The sequence below is a fragment of the Rattus rattus genome, chromosome 7 (assembly GCF_011064425.1).
Source record: "Rattus rattus isolate New Zealand chromosome 7, Rrattus_CSIRO_v1, whole genome shotgun sequence".
Taxonomy (NCBI): Eukaryota; Metazoa; Chordata; class Mammalia; order Rodentia; family Muridae; genus Rattus; species Rattus rattus.
Window position 1 is genome coordinate 98,651,413 of NC_046160.1, and position 12,994 is coordinate 98,664,406.

The 12,994-nt window shown below is 49.1% G+C and overlaps 1 protein-coding gene across 2 annotated transcripts in view; it reads left to right on the top strand.

Moving 5' to 3' along the window:
• The window catches only part of Lin52 (lin-52 DREAM MuvB core complex component), a 93,497-nt gene extending 87,882 nt beyond the window's left edge, over positions 1-5,615 (top strand). For both annotated transcript variants that reach the window (XM_032908125.1, XM_032908126.1), the window contains one exon: positions 5,018-5,615. In XM_032908125.1, coding sequence (XP_032764016.1) covers positions 5,018-5,175 — 158 coding nt within the window. In that variant the 3' untranslated portion in view covers positions 5,176-5,615. The remainder of the gene's footprint in view (positions 1-5,017) is intronic.
• The last annotated feature ends 7,379 nt before the right edge of the window (positions 5,616-12,994 follow it).

Below are 12,994 nucleotides of genomic sequence, written 5' to 3' on the forward strand. Positions count from 1 at the left end.
CCCCCTGCCCCCCAGCCATTGGGCTACTTGTGGGAACCACACAGTTATATACCTGGCTTCCCCCCTAATTTAATGCATTTTTGATCTTGCTCATATTGATACATATATATTCAATAATATAATATACTATGGGGATGTGCCATAATTTATTTAGTCAAGGATGGACTTTTAGGCAATTTCTAGTCTTTTCCAACTGGGATACACAGGAAGGTTCCGCAGGCCATGTTGTGATGAAGTCCTTGAGCATATATGTAAATCCTCAGAGTGTGTTAATGGTGGGGAACTCAGGTCAAAAGCCACATCTTCATCTTAATATATATCACTTAAATTGCCCCCTAAAGAGGTTGGAATAAGAAGGCCTTTTCAGGGGTTGGGGATTTAGCTCAGTGGTAGAGCGGTTGCCTAGCAAGCGCAAGGCCCTGGGTTCGGTCCCCAGCTCCGGAAAAAAAAAAAAAAAAGAAGGCCTTTTCCCCACACCTTCAAACACTGTTGTGGTTGAGAATGCAGATTTCCACATAGTAACACTGGTTCTCCAAGGGAGGGGCTTTCTGTTGCCTCTGAGGACCCCAAGGCCCACTTGCCATCTTCTATCTTCAGGTCACGTCTTCCCAGTGCCAAGGATAGTGAACATTCTTTAGGTTGTTGTTGTTGTTATTATTATTATTATTATTATTATTATTATTATTGTATATATAATATGTAAGTGAGCACTGTTCACAGTAGCCGAATGTGGTTAAGGTAGACATTGTTATTCCTGTTTTACAAATGAAACCAGGAGCCCGAGGAGTAGAGAGTATATAGCTCAGTCGTAGTCACCTAGCTTTAGTGGCAGAGCCGGGATTTTACCACGAGTAGACCTCTCTTCAAAGCCTACACCTATTACCAACGGGCCCGGGCTCGCCCGCTCCTCTCCGCCCCTTCTCACTGTGTAAACTCCAGGCTTTCCCTGCTAGGGTCCATTTCTCTCTTGGTCTTCATTCTTGTTCTCTCTCCTTCCCAGAGCCAGAGCAAACGTCTCCATTTGATTCCTTATCCCTCACTGCCAGTTTCCTCTCCTCTTGACCTTGAGCCTGCCCTACCTGAACCCTGGTGTCTGCCCAGCCCTCCCCTAGGTGATGCCTCAGACTTTGGGGTTAGAAGAGCTGGTGAGGGGAGCAACGGCTATCCTCACGTGACTGTACCCAGCCAATTCACAAAGACAAGATGTCAAGTTAATGAGCCTGTAGGCTTCTAATTAGCTGTCAATTACCTCAAATTAATCAACTCCTCGCCTAATTAAGCACTATCGGCAGGTGAGCACAAAGCAGGCCATTGTGTGGGAGCCATGAGAAAAGCCGGGCTGGCAAACTTGGTTAGGATCAGCGCTGCGCACGGCAACGGCCTCCGACAGCTCTGAGCGAGCAGCCAGCTAAGTGGCCCTGGGGCCCTCTAGCCCCAACACTGGGGTCTCCAGGACCTCTTTGGAACCTGGGTGAATGATGACGGGGAGATGTGGAGCTCTGAGGCAGGTAGGACTTTAGGGAAGTGGATCGGTAGGAACGGAGAGCCGTGGAAAGTGCTCTTGAACAGCCCCTGATACCTGAGATCCTGGGCAGGGCCAGAGCGGAGCCAAGAGGAAGTTGGGAGTTGAGGCTCCCAACAGATGTGTGCTCTGCGACGCTGGAAACGACTTAGACTTCTTTGAGCTGCTTCTCCATTCTAAAGATTGGGAATACTTTTTAAGCCCTTTCTGGATCTCTGAGACTCGCTGTGGGAAGTGCCTGGTGCGTGCTGATCAGTGCATTCAGTGGTGGTGACAGTGGGGGTCACCTGCTTCCCCTGAGAACTGTTCAGACTATAGTCTGCACCGCCAGGCTCCTGACGGTCCCCAGCTTTCAGTGCACCCCTGAAGAATATGAACTGATGGTCTGGAATATGCCAGGTGCTGGAGGCCAGGGTATGCTAGCTATCACATCTATGTCCCCATTTCCTGCCATCTTTGGGTACCCAGGGCTCAGGTGTCCACCCCTCTCCACTCACAAATAGCCCCGGATGCAATACGCGGCTCATCATATGAGTTAAACATCGGGCCCCAACTAAAGAACTGGAAGAAAGGGCCAGATAAGGGCCCTCTCCAATTTAGGTGTTGGAGGTGCAAGGCCTAAGGTGCCAGGGCCTCAGGACAGACCTTGGGTACAGAGGATCACATGTCTGATGTGATCCTGGCAGCTGAATACTTCCGGGCTTCCTGCACAGGGCAGGGTGAGCTTGGCAGCTGTGACTCCAGTAAGGGTCAAACTCCAGCACACCGACCCCAGCCGCCCCACCCCTGCCTCACCCTGTCGTCCACCTTTGGAATTTGTATTCGCCATCTCCACCCTGACACTGGACATCTTCCCTTGTGGGGCCGTGGAGACCCCTTGTGAAAGCTCGGAAGCATCCCCCACACCCCTAGTATCAATCAAACACTTAGCAAACATTTATTGTGCCTGCTGATCAAAGCTCACGTGCGAAGGGAGATGTCTGGGCAAACACAGTTGTTTTTTTTTTTTCCCCTCCCACCTCCAACACAATTGTTAATGTGTGCCCTGGGGAGGCAAGGCACTTACTAAGTGCCTACTGTGTGCTGGCAGGAATAGCATATAAAAATTGATGAGTATGTTACCTGTGTATATAGCTGTGTTTAATGCAGTTTATCAATATAGATACTACTTTTACAGTGTTTGTTTAGACAGAGACTCGGTGTATAGTCTGGGCTGGCCTTGAACTCACTCACGGTTCTCCTAGTTCAGCCTCCCACTGGCAAGGTTTACACACGAGCACCACCAAGCCCAGCAGTAGACACGTACGGTTTTGATTTCCTGTATGCCTTTGGGGATTTTTTTTGCTTCTTTAATTTAATTTAATTTTTTTTATTTATTCACTTTACATCCCGATCACTGCTTCCCTCCTGGTGACCCCTCCCACAATCCTTCTCCATCTCCCTCCCCCTTCTCCTCTACAGGTAGGGGTTCCCTGAGTATCCCCCCAACCCTGGCATTTCAAGTCTCTGGGAGATGAGGTGCTTCCTCTCCCACTGAGGCCAAACAAGGCAACCCAGCTAGTAGAACATATTCCACAGGCAGGCAACAGCTTTTGGGGATAGCCTCTGCTACAGTGGTTTAGTACCCACATGAAGACACATGAAGGTCAAGCTGCACATCTGTTACATGTGAGCAGGGAGGCCTAAGTCTAGCCTGTGTATGTTCTTTGGTTGGTGGTTCAGACTCTGAGAGCTACAAGGGTCTGGGTTTGCTGACTCTGTTGGTTTTCCTGTGGAGTTTCCATCCCCTTCGGGGCCCGTGTATTTTACTTTTTTAGGGCCCTGTAACCCAGAGTTGACTGGAATTCAGTGTGTAGCCCAGGCTAGCTTCAAATGCTCCACAGTCCCCCTGCCTTAGCCTCTGGAATGTTGGTGTTTCAGGTGTGGGATACCATATGCGGCTACGTAAAGTTTTCTTTTAGGTTGATTTGTGTTACTCTACGTATAGGAGTGCTTTGCCTGCACGGTGCATATGTCTGTGGGATCCTCTAGAGCTGGGGTTATGCATAGTTGGGGACTGGGAATCAAACCCTGCAAGAGCAACACGTGCTGTTAGCCACTGAGCCACCTCTCTAGGCCCTATAGTCAGTTTTTTATGTTTGATTGGTTTGTTTGTTTGCTTGTTTGAGGCAGAGCCTCACTGTGTGTCTGGGGCTGGCCTATTACTTCCAATAGGTTAAGCTGGCCAAGAACTCACAGAATCAGCCTGCCTCTGCCTTCTAGGTGCTAGGATTAAAGGAGTACTGTCATGCCTGGCTCTACAGACAGTTTTTGAAACTCCATAATTCAAAAGGTATAAAATAACCTGTGTGTGTCTCCCTTTCCATTCCTTAGACATCTATTTCTTTCCCCACAAGCAACCAGTAGCCAGTTTTCACACACCCCATCAGAGATCAAAAACAACAGCAGCGACACATTAACATAGGGCCAGGTATGATGGCAGGCGCCTAGCATTCAGATGCTGAAGCAGGGAGATCTCTGTGAGTCCGAGGCCAGCTTGGTCTATATAGTGAGTTCTAGGACAGCCAGGGCTCCAGAATGAAACTCTATAAAAAAATAAATAAATAAATAAAAAAGAGAAGTTGGAAAGATGGATTAATGGTGAAGAGCTTTTTGCCGAGGACCTCACACAATTCTGTTCCCAGTTCCTACATTAGGCAGTGCACACCCACCTGTAACTTCCTCTGGCCTCTGCAGGCACCTGTATGCTTGTGTGCATCTACATGCATGTGCATGTGTGCACTTACATCCTTCTACACACCACACACATGTAACTTAAAACAATAATAAAAATAAAAATTTAAATTATATACATACATCTTTTATTTTTCAAGAGTAAAGGAAACGGGGTTGGGGATTTAGCTCAGTGGTAGAGCGCTTGCCTAGCAAGCGCAAGGCCCTGGGTTCGGTCCCCAGCTCCGGGGGGGGGGAGGGGGAAGAGTAAAGGAAACAAAATACAGTGTTTCTGTCTTCCTTTTTAATACTAATACTTTTTAATACTAATACTAATGCTCCCTTTTCCAGACCAGAGTGTAAAGTCACAGCAGCTCAGAGTCCCATTCTGGTTCACTTTGGGGTGCATGTGTGAAATTTGTTCTGTTTTTCCTATTAGTCATAAGAAAAACACCACGATATTAAATGATAACAGGACATTGGTGCATGCTGGATGCTTTTCACTATATTAAATTTCTTTTAAAAATTGTTCTTGAATAATCTAAAATATAAGACACTGAGATTAATAAAGCTTCAATTCATATAAAACCCAAGGGGCCAGCACACAGGCCCTGAGTCAAATGTGAGAGGTGACCATGAGAAGAAGGCTTGCAGTGTGTTTTTATTGAAATTGGACTTAAAAGTTGGAACTGCGGCCCCGGTCCTGCCTGTCATCGGACCAGGAGAAAAATGCGTTGGTTTCAGAGGGACCGACTTATCTGTGGTCCTTGACTTCCACAACAGGTTCTTCCAGATGCTTCCAGCTCTCAGTAGATAGCCATCAGCAGTCCACACCGGCAGGCGCTGGCTCCCTCCTCCCTCTGCTGGACTTTGAGCTGCACGCCAAGAGAAAGATAGATGCTCCCGATACGTGGCCGCTGCTTAGAGGTGCTTTCTTTTAACATTTAACCGGCATACAGCTGAAGGAAAGATGGTCTCCTGATGGATGCTGTCAGCAATGCTCAAGAGGAAAAGCCTTTCTAGTACCTCTCCCCTCGGATGCCGTGAAGGGTTCGGGCATCACCGGACAGGGTCCCAGCCCAGGCTCTAAGTCTGATCCAAGCCGAGGTGCCTGCGCCATGCTATGCGCTCCATCACCACTAGAGGGAGCGACGAGCGGGCTCTTCCGAAAGCTGTCCTCCACAGCCTTGCCTAGGTAAGAAGGTCCCTTGGCATCAAAGTGGGAGGTCCGCATCAAACTATGAGAAGGGCAAATTGGAAAGATGATCAATGGTGCCGTGGGTAGGGGACAAGTGAGGTCATGGAAGGATGTATATGGTTATATATATATATATAACATATCATATATATCACATAATAAAAGCCATTATTTTGTATAATTAATATGTACTAGTAAAGAACGTTTTTTAAAAGATTTATTTATTTATTATATATAAGTACACTGTAGCTCTCTTCAGACACACCAGAAGAGGGCATCAGATCCCATTACAGATGGTTGTGAGCCACCATGTGGTTGCTGGGAATTGAACTCAGGACCTCTGGAAGAGCAGTCAGTGCTCTTAACCACTGAGCCATCTCTCCAGCCCAATAAAGAACATTTTTAGAATAAAGACTATGAGGCCCAGGCCTGTGACCTCGACTTTGCAGAGTGCCTGGCATTATAGGCCCCACACTGCCCTCTCCTGTGAAAACCATTTTGTCAGATGGAATCAAAGGGTTAACAAACCTATCCAGGGTTACACAGCTGTCAACCCTAGGAACCTGGCTCGGGACCTCCCTGCCTCCAAAGTTCTTCCTCAGAGGGTCTGAAGTATCATCTCCATAGCCTTCTATCCTGGGAAACCAAGGCAGGGGGCAATGACAAAGAATAGTGTGTGGGTGGCCCCATCTGTCAGGGGTGGGTAGAAGTCTAAGCTTCAGAGGCCATACCCTTGGCAGATGACCATAGCAGGAATGCCAAGGGCTCTAGGGAGGCAGAGGGTGCCAGCCTGCCCCCATGAGAGAAGGGAACTGCTGGTAACTCTCTCCCAGGCATGGCTGACAGCTGCCGGGTAGGGCAGGACAGAGGCCCCACATGCTAAGAACTTTCACTCACTCTGCCTGGGGCCTAATCTCATTACTCTACATGGACCCTCTGGGACCACCCTCCCTAGTCCCTTTTAATCCCCTCCCTCCCTCTGGGAATACTCCAAGGTCCTCCCCTTGCCAGGTCCCACCAGCCCAGACACAGGCAGGCCCCATCCTTCCGTCTTTGTCAGACTATCTGTGACCCATTTCTATGATCCTCAAAGAAGGATCAGGAAGGCTGAAGGTCCAGTTTTTCTCACTGCATGTAGTAGTCCCACACACCTTCCTGAAATGGCCTTCTTCTGGGCTCCCTGTCTCTTGTCTCCCCCAACCCTGCACCCCTCTCCCCTGGCTGGAAATACCCAGAGCTACCCCACACTACACCTCCCTCTCCTTTCTAAGCAGCTCCCAGGGCTCATGTTTGGGTTTTTGTTTCAGGACTGACTGGTGGAAAGAGACCCCCATGTCCACAGTAAGACTGGACAGCAGCTCCCCCTTCAAACAGCTGTTCTGAAGCCAGGAGACACTGCATATTGGGTGCTTAGCGAGGGTCTGGCAGAGGGGCCCTCAAAGTGTTGGTACCAATGTGACTTTTATCAGGGATACAGGTCGTCAACATCACATGTGCCAAAGATGACTCCTGACTGAGGTCCTGTGGGAGGAAGGTAGGGCCTCAGTGTTTATAATCCTCCTAGTGCTGGATGCCCCTTACTACCAACACTCTTACAGGACAGGTTCTGTATTACTCCCATTTTGCAGATGTGAAAACTGAGGTTAGCATACAGCTTGTGGGGAGATGCAGCTGCAAACTACTCTCCAGAATTCTCCAAGGCAATCTACTGCCTCTCAGGACACACTGAAAAACAGAACGGATGCCCAAAATAACTACCCCCCATTGTAATGTGCTCCCCATTCTCTAGAAGTGGTCAGTGTAATGCCATCCAGTAGTGGGCCCAAACCCCATCATAGCCAGCCAGGGTCCAGTGCTGTCCCTCCTCACCCTGAGCATTCGAGGGGTCCTTTTGGCTCTGGGTCTCCCTCTCCCCCACCTTCTGCTGCTGTTCCTCATTTACATAAATTATCTCTTCCCCAATTATCCATCCAGCTGTCCCACCAGTGATCTGTGAATGAATTAAAAACGGAATATAATTTAATAATGGCTGATTAGAAGAAGATTAGTTGTTATATAAAAAGGAAAAGCCAAGAGCCAGCTAGTTGCCCTTAATCTGAGCCAATACCATCGTTATTCAGGGAAGCCGCTCTGGCTACCACCAGGCAAGGCAGACATGGTGCCCAGGGTAAGAAGAGCTCAGGGGTGGGTGGTAGACCACCCCAGAGACAAGAGCTTGAGGATTGATTCCCACGACAGTGCAGAGACCTGGTGGCTACTGTGACTCCCCTCCAAGCGGTTTGAGCAATGTCTGGAGGTCTATTCATGCCGGAATTCTAGGCAGCCTGGAAGAAAACCACTGGGTTCCTCCAGGGCAACTGTCGTGCCCATGAGAGCCGCTAACCGATTTCTCCTCGGTCTAGGATACAGGGTTCGCAGAGCACACGGTAGTTTGTGTACACAGATCTCACTACCTCGGAATCTGCCTCTCTGGGGTAGGTGGTGAGAGAAAGAATTGGATGGGTTAGCCTAGGAAGATCTATCTTCTAGGAAGATCTATCTATCCCCCAGACAGGGGACTTGGCCCAGTGAAGGGAACTGGAGTTACCTTTTAGCATTTCAACCTCAGCTTAAGTGAGCCCTCTCCAGGAAGCCTGGGCTGATGCCCCCAATCTCCCCAGCAATTCATTTCCTCCTTCAATACCTGTTTCTCTGTCTATGTGGGAGGTTTTCATCCCCCTACATTGGGAGTTGCTTGAGGGGAAAAGCCATGGCTTCTTTCCCCTGAGTATTAGCAGCTTTCTGTGCATCAGTCAACAAATAAAGATATCAAAACCTGGGGGCTGGAGAGATGGCTCAGAGGTTAAGAGCACTGGCTGTTCTCCCAGAGGTCCTGAGTTCAATTCCCAGCAACCACATGGTGGCTCACAACCATCTGTAATGGGATCGGATGCCCTCTTCTGGTGTGTCTGAAGACAGCAGCACTGTTCTCATATAAATAAAAATTAAAGGGGTTGGGGATTTAACTCAGTGGTAGAGTGCTTGCCTAGCAAGCACAAGGCCCTGGGTTCGGTCCCCAGCTCCGAAAAAAAGGAAAAAAAAATTAAAAAAAAAAAAGATATCAAAACCCCTTCTATGACTGCCTTCATGCAGATTTGAATCCTCCTTGCTGCTCTCCCAAAACAACACCTTCAAAAACACAGATGATTGGGCTGGCAAAATGGCACGGCAGATAAAGACACTTGCCACCAATCCTAAGGACCCTACGGGGTAGAAGGAGAGAACTGACTTTCTAAAGGTGTCTTCTGAACTCCATACTTCAAACACACAATGAATAAAAGTTTTTTAAGTGGTTTTTTTTTTAATACAGCAAGTCAGTGTTGTTCAGGATGTCTGTCACTCTGCCCATCGGTCTGACTAAACAGTATTAGATAAAGAAGAGTGGGTGATGCCATGGAAAGAGGGTACGAGGACAGGTTGAAGTCTGACTAGAAGGGGGTAAGCCTCAGGTCCTCACCTTCCTGTATGACCCAAGGCATGTTAGTAAACTCTAGGTGCCTCAGTTTACTCTTCTGTAAAGTAGGTGTTCATCATAGAAGCCCTCACCTCCAAGGGTTCTGTGAGGATTAAACATGAGATTGGAGGAAAAAACATTTAGTACTATAGAGTGGCCGCTAAGTCAGCACCCAGGACTTATCCTGCTTACTGTTCAGTCTCTTCGCCTATCTGCTTCCAGACAAGAGTTCCTAGAATTCAGGGAATGGCTTTTTTAAGACAGAGTCTCATTGTATACCCCTGGCTAGCCTAGAGCTTAATATGTACACAAGACTGGCCTTGAACTCACAGAAAACCCCCTGTCTCTGCCTCCCGAGTGCTGGCATTAAAGGTATGTACCCCGACATCTGGCTGGCTTCTCCCCTTGCTACTGGGTGGACAGCAGAGAGGCTTACAAAGGACCCTCTCAGTTCTTGCTGTCACACCAAAGAGTTCAAAGAGGCAGGACTAGTATAGTTTCCAAAGCTTGCCCTCCGTGGGGCACACAGGTTGTGACAGGCTCATGAGAGGGGTACAACTCCAGCTCTTAGGTCTGGGCAGTGCATCCCCTGTGGTGAACAGGCCCAAGGACACACCAGGAATCAAGAGGTGGGTTGCCAGAGGAAACAGGACTGAAGGGCCAAAGAGGTTTAGTGGCCGGTCTGGGCAAGCAAGGGCCACCACGGATCAATCAGCAAAGAAAGTGGTCTACAGCACTGAGGGTGGGATCATCCCCAGACACTGGGAGAGAAAGAGTGTACACAATGTTTATTGATTAGTCAACTGAGATTTCCCCAGACTTTCCTAGTCATCAAAACAGTCTTTTGAGCTGGGCGGTGGTGGCACAGGAATTTAATCCCAGCACTCAGAAAGCAGAGGCAGGCAGATCTCAGAGTCCCAGGCCAGCCTGCTCTACAGAGTAGGTTTCAGGATAGCCAGAGCTACACAGAGAAGCCCTGTCTTGGAAAAAAAATAAATAAACTAACAAACAGATGGCAGGATATCTGCACGTAATTCATGAATGTCCCTCAGGACACCTCAGGTTCTCCCATGATTACTTGACTACTACAATGTGAGCGTGGTGTAAACTGTATGGTTGTATTATTAGTACTTTATACTGTATTACTAAATGACAAGAAAAATCTGCCCATGTTCCCTGAAGGTGCAGTTTTTTTCTGAAGATCATTCATCCGTGGTTGCTAGAATTCATAAATTCAGAATCAGTGGATATGAAGGCCTATATATTTGACAAGGAGATCAGTCTCCTAAACAGGAAGTTTCTGTCCCCACCCTGTCCTCCCACTCAGGCCTGGGAGGGGCGGTGGTTTATAAGAGCGGAGCTGACTGGTGACCCTCGTTTTCCCCAGCACACCTGATACCCATCAGCATCCTCTGGCCCAGGCCAGTCCTTCAGTGTCCCCCGTAGATCTCAGAACATATCCATCCATATTGCAGTGGGAGTCTGGGGGTAGGAGAAGCTCCCAGGCCTGCCTAGGCTATGGGATAATTTGATATTCAAATCCTGGCAAAGACCTGCTTCAAATTGCTACAAATTAAGCTGATTTTGGCCCTCTGGATGAGGGATTTGCTCCCATGGATCAGCCTTCCCAGGACTTGATGAGGTCAGATTACAGAAGGAGGGACAAGAGAAAGAAAGGGTGGGGGTGGGGGTGGGGCTGGGAAATAAAGGAAGAGGGCAGCCAAGACCTTGTAGTTAGGGAAGATTCCCAAGGTCTCAAAATCAGCTCTACCCTGGCGTGGCAGAGCGACTGGTCCCCTGGATTTCCAGGAAAACCCAGCCCTGTGCTGTGCACAAGGCAGTCCGTATAAAGTCTTTATGGAAGCCATCGAAGTCGGTGCAGAACCGATCACCCCATTTCACTGGTAAGGAAATAGAAGCTCTGAGAGTTGAGATGGGGCTGGCCGCAGGCCAAACTGGGCTCAATGGCTATCACCAACTTGCTTTGTGACCTTGCTATGTAGCCCTTCTTATAAGGAATATTAGCAGCACACACAGTAAGCACATGGTAAGTCCTCTGTACATCCTGGCCAGGGCACTAGGGCAAGCCTGCAGCTCGATGTGGCTGGAAAGGAGTCTGAGTGTGGTGTACTCCCGTCTCCCTCAGTTGCTCAGGGAAGAGGCCATCCCCTGCCTTCTCCTCACTCCACCTCTCTCCCGACGAGACACCCCCACCCCCACCCCACCCCACCCCGCAGAAGCTCATCTCCATCTGCTTGATCAGGGCCTGCGCTGTATATCGCAGCAATTTTAAATTGCACCATTAAAGATTTTATGCTGGAGACGTTAAAATTAAAAAGATCTATGTGCAAAGAGTCACAACGAATTTAATCAACTTGATTTAATAGAAAACAGCAAATGGAATTTATGATGCCCCGAAAGACAAGGAAAATTTTTTCACACACACACACACACACACACACACACACACACACACACACACACACACAAATAATAATAAAAAGCACTTTGTAGAAAACAGAAAGTGGAGTGCTGGGGGGGGGACTCCCCATCTAAGAGTTTATCAGAACCTAATCCGGGGAGAACAACGCTGCTGTCCGGGGCTGTTTGCCCGCTAATCCCAGCTGCCATTAAAATATTAAAGATAAATCTAATCGTCTCTTTATCCAAAATAAGCGACTTTTGTGTGGGGAGAAAACGTCTAACCCCTTAGGAGGAGAATTAGTTCTAATGCATCAAATGGAATTCGGTCCAGGCTGAGGCGAAATAGGGTTTAGAGGCAAATGAGACGGTAATAGAACTAAAACCCGGAATAACAAATTAAAAACCCTCATTTACACGAATTAAAACGGCTCACAAAAGGGATAGAAACCCAGCTCTGCCCTCCTCAGCCCCCCAGGCTGCCTTACTGTCCTATGACCACCCCCCCCCGCCCCGTGGTCTCACCACCTAGCTCATCGTCACTCACCCACAGGTCCCCTGGAGAGGCCACAGCACGACCTCATCCTGTCCACCTCTGCCACCCCAGATGCTTCCAGGCAGAGGTGTTCAACATGCCCAGTCCAAGTCCAGGCCTAGAATTTCTAGATCTTTCGATACCCCACCCCCATCTCACCCCCACCCCCGCACAGCCAGCTCCTCAGGCCTGTCCCCACAGTTCCCACCGGCTCTGGGGTGAGACAAAGCCCCTGCCCTAGTCTGTCTGTCCCACACACTGGTCTAGTTCTGTTTGATAGGGTCTCACTAGTGTGTAGGCCACATTGGCCTCAAACACGTGATCCTTCTGCCTCAGAGCCCTGAGTGCTGGGATGTACAAGCACGTTCCACCATGCCTGGGCTACTTTCTTAAATTCCAACAGCCCCTGCTGGCTTGGGAAGATAGGTATTACAGCCCCTGTTCTTCTTTACAGCGCTTCCATCTCCAGCCTTGACCCCTTCGTGTCACTGCCCATCCCAGCTCCGAGGCATGAGGTGATACCATACCGGACCCTCTAGAGCAAGCTTGGCACATGGCAAACTTGCAGGCTCTTCGCCTACGGCTCTTCTAGAGCTCACGCTGCCTCTGACAATGAGCCCCCTGAGAAGCTAGGTCTCTGTCCCCTGGGGAGGAAGGAATGTTTAGCAGGGATTCCACAGGGAAACAGAGTGGGCAGCCAGCAGCCAATCAGAACCCCCAAGTCAGGTCACCCCCTGGGTTGTCACTCAGAGGGGCCAAAGCTGACCCTCTTCGAGCAGCCCCCGGCTCATCATTAGAATTCTGGATCCCTCTTCATGTGGAACCTGTCTCCCTGGGACCTCCATGGGTCAAGCTTTGAGTCCCCTCACGTTAAAACCAAATCCTGCTTTCGTGTATCTCGGAGGAGACACAGAAGGCTCAAGGGCCTCTAACACCCCGTCACCGATTCCTGGAACCTGGGTACACATGGTCTGACAAACGAGCCTATTTGGGCTGCAGAGGGGAGAAGGTGAGGAAGGGGCCTGAGTGCCCCATACCAGGAGGGCCAGAAAGCACCTCTGACCTCCCTCAGCCTTCTTAGCAAATCTACTTGAACGGGAAACTCATGTTGAC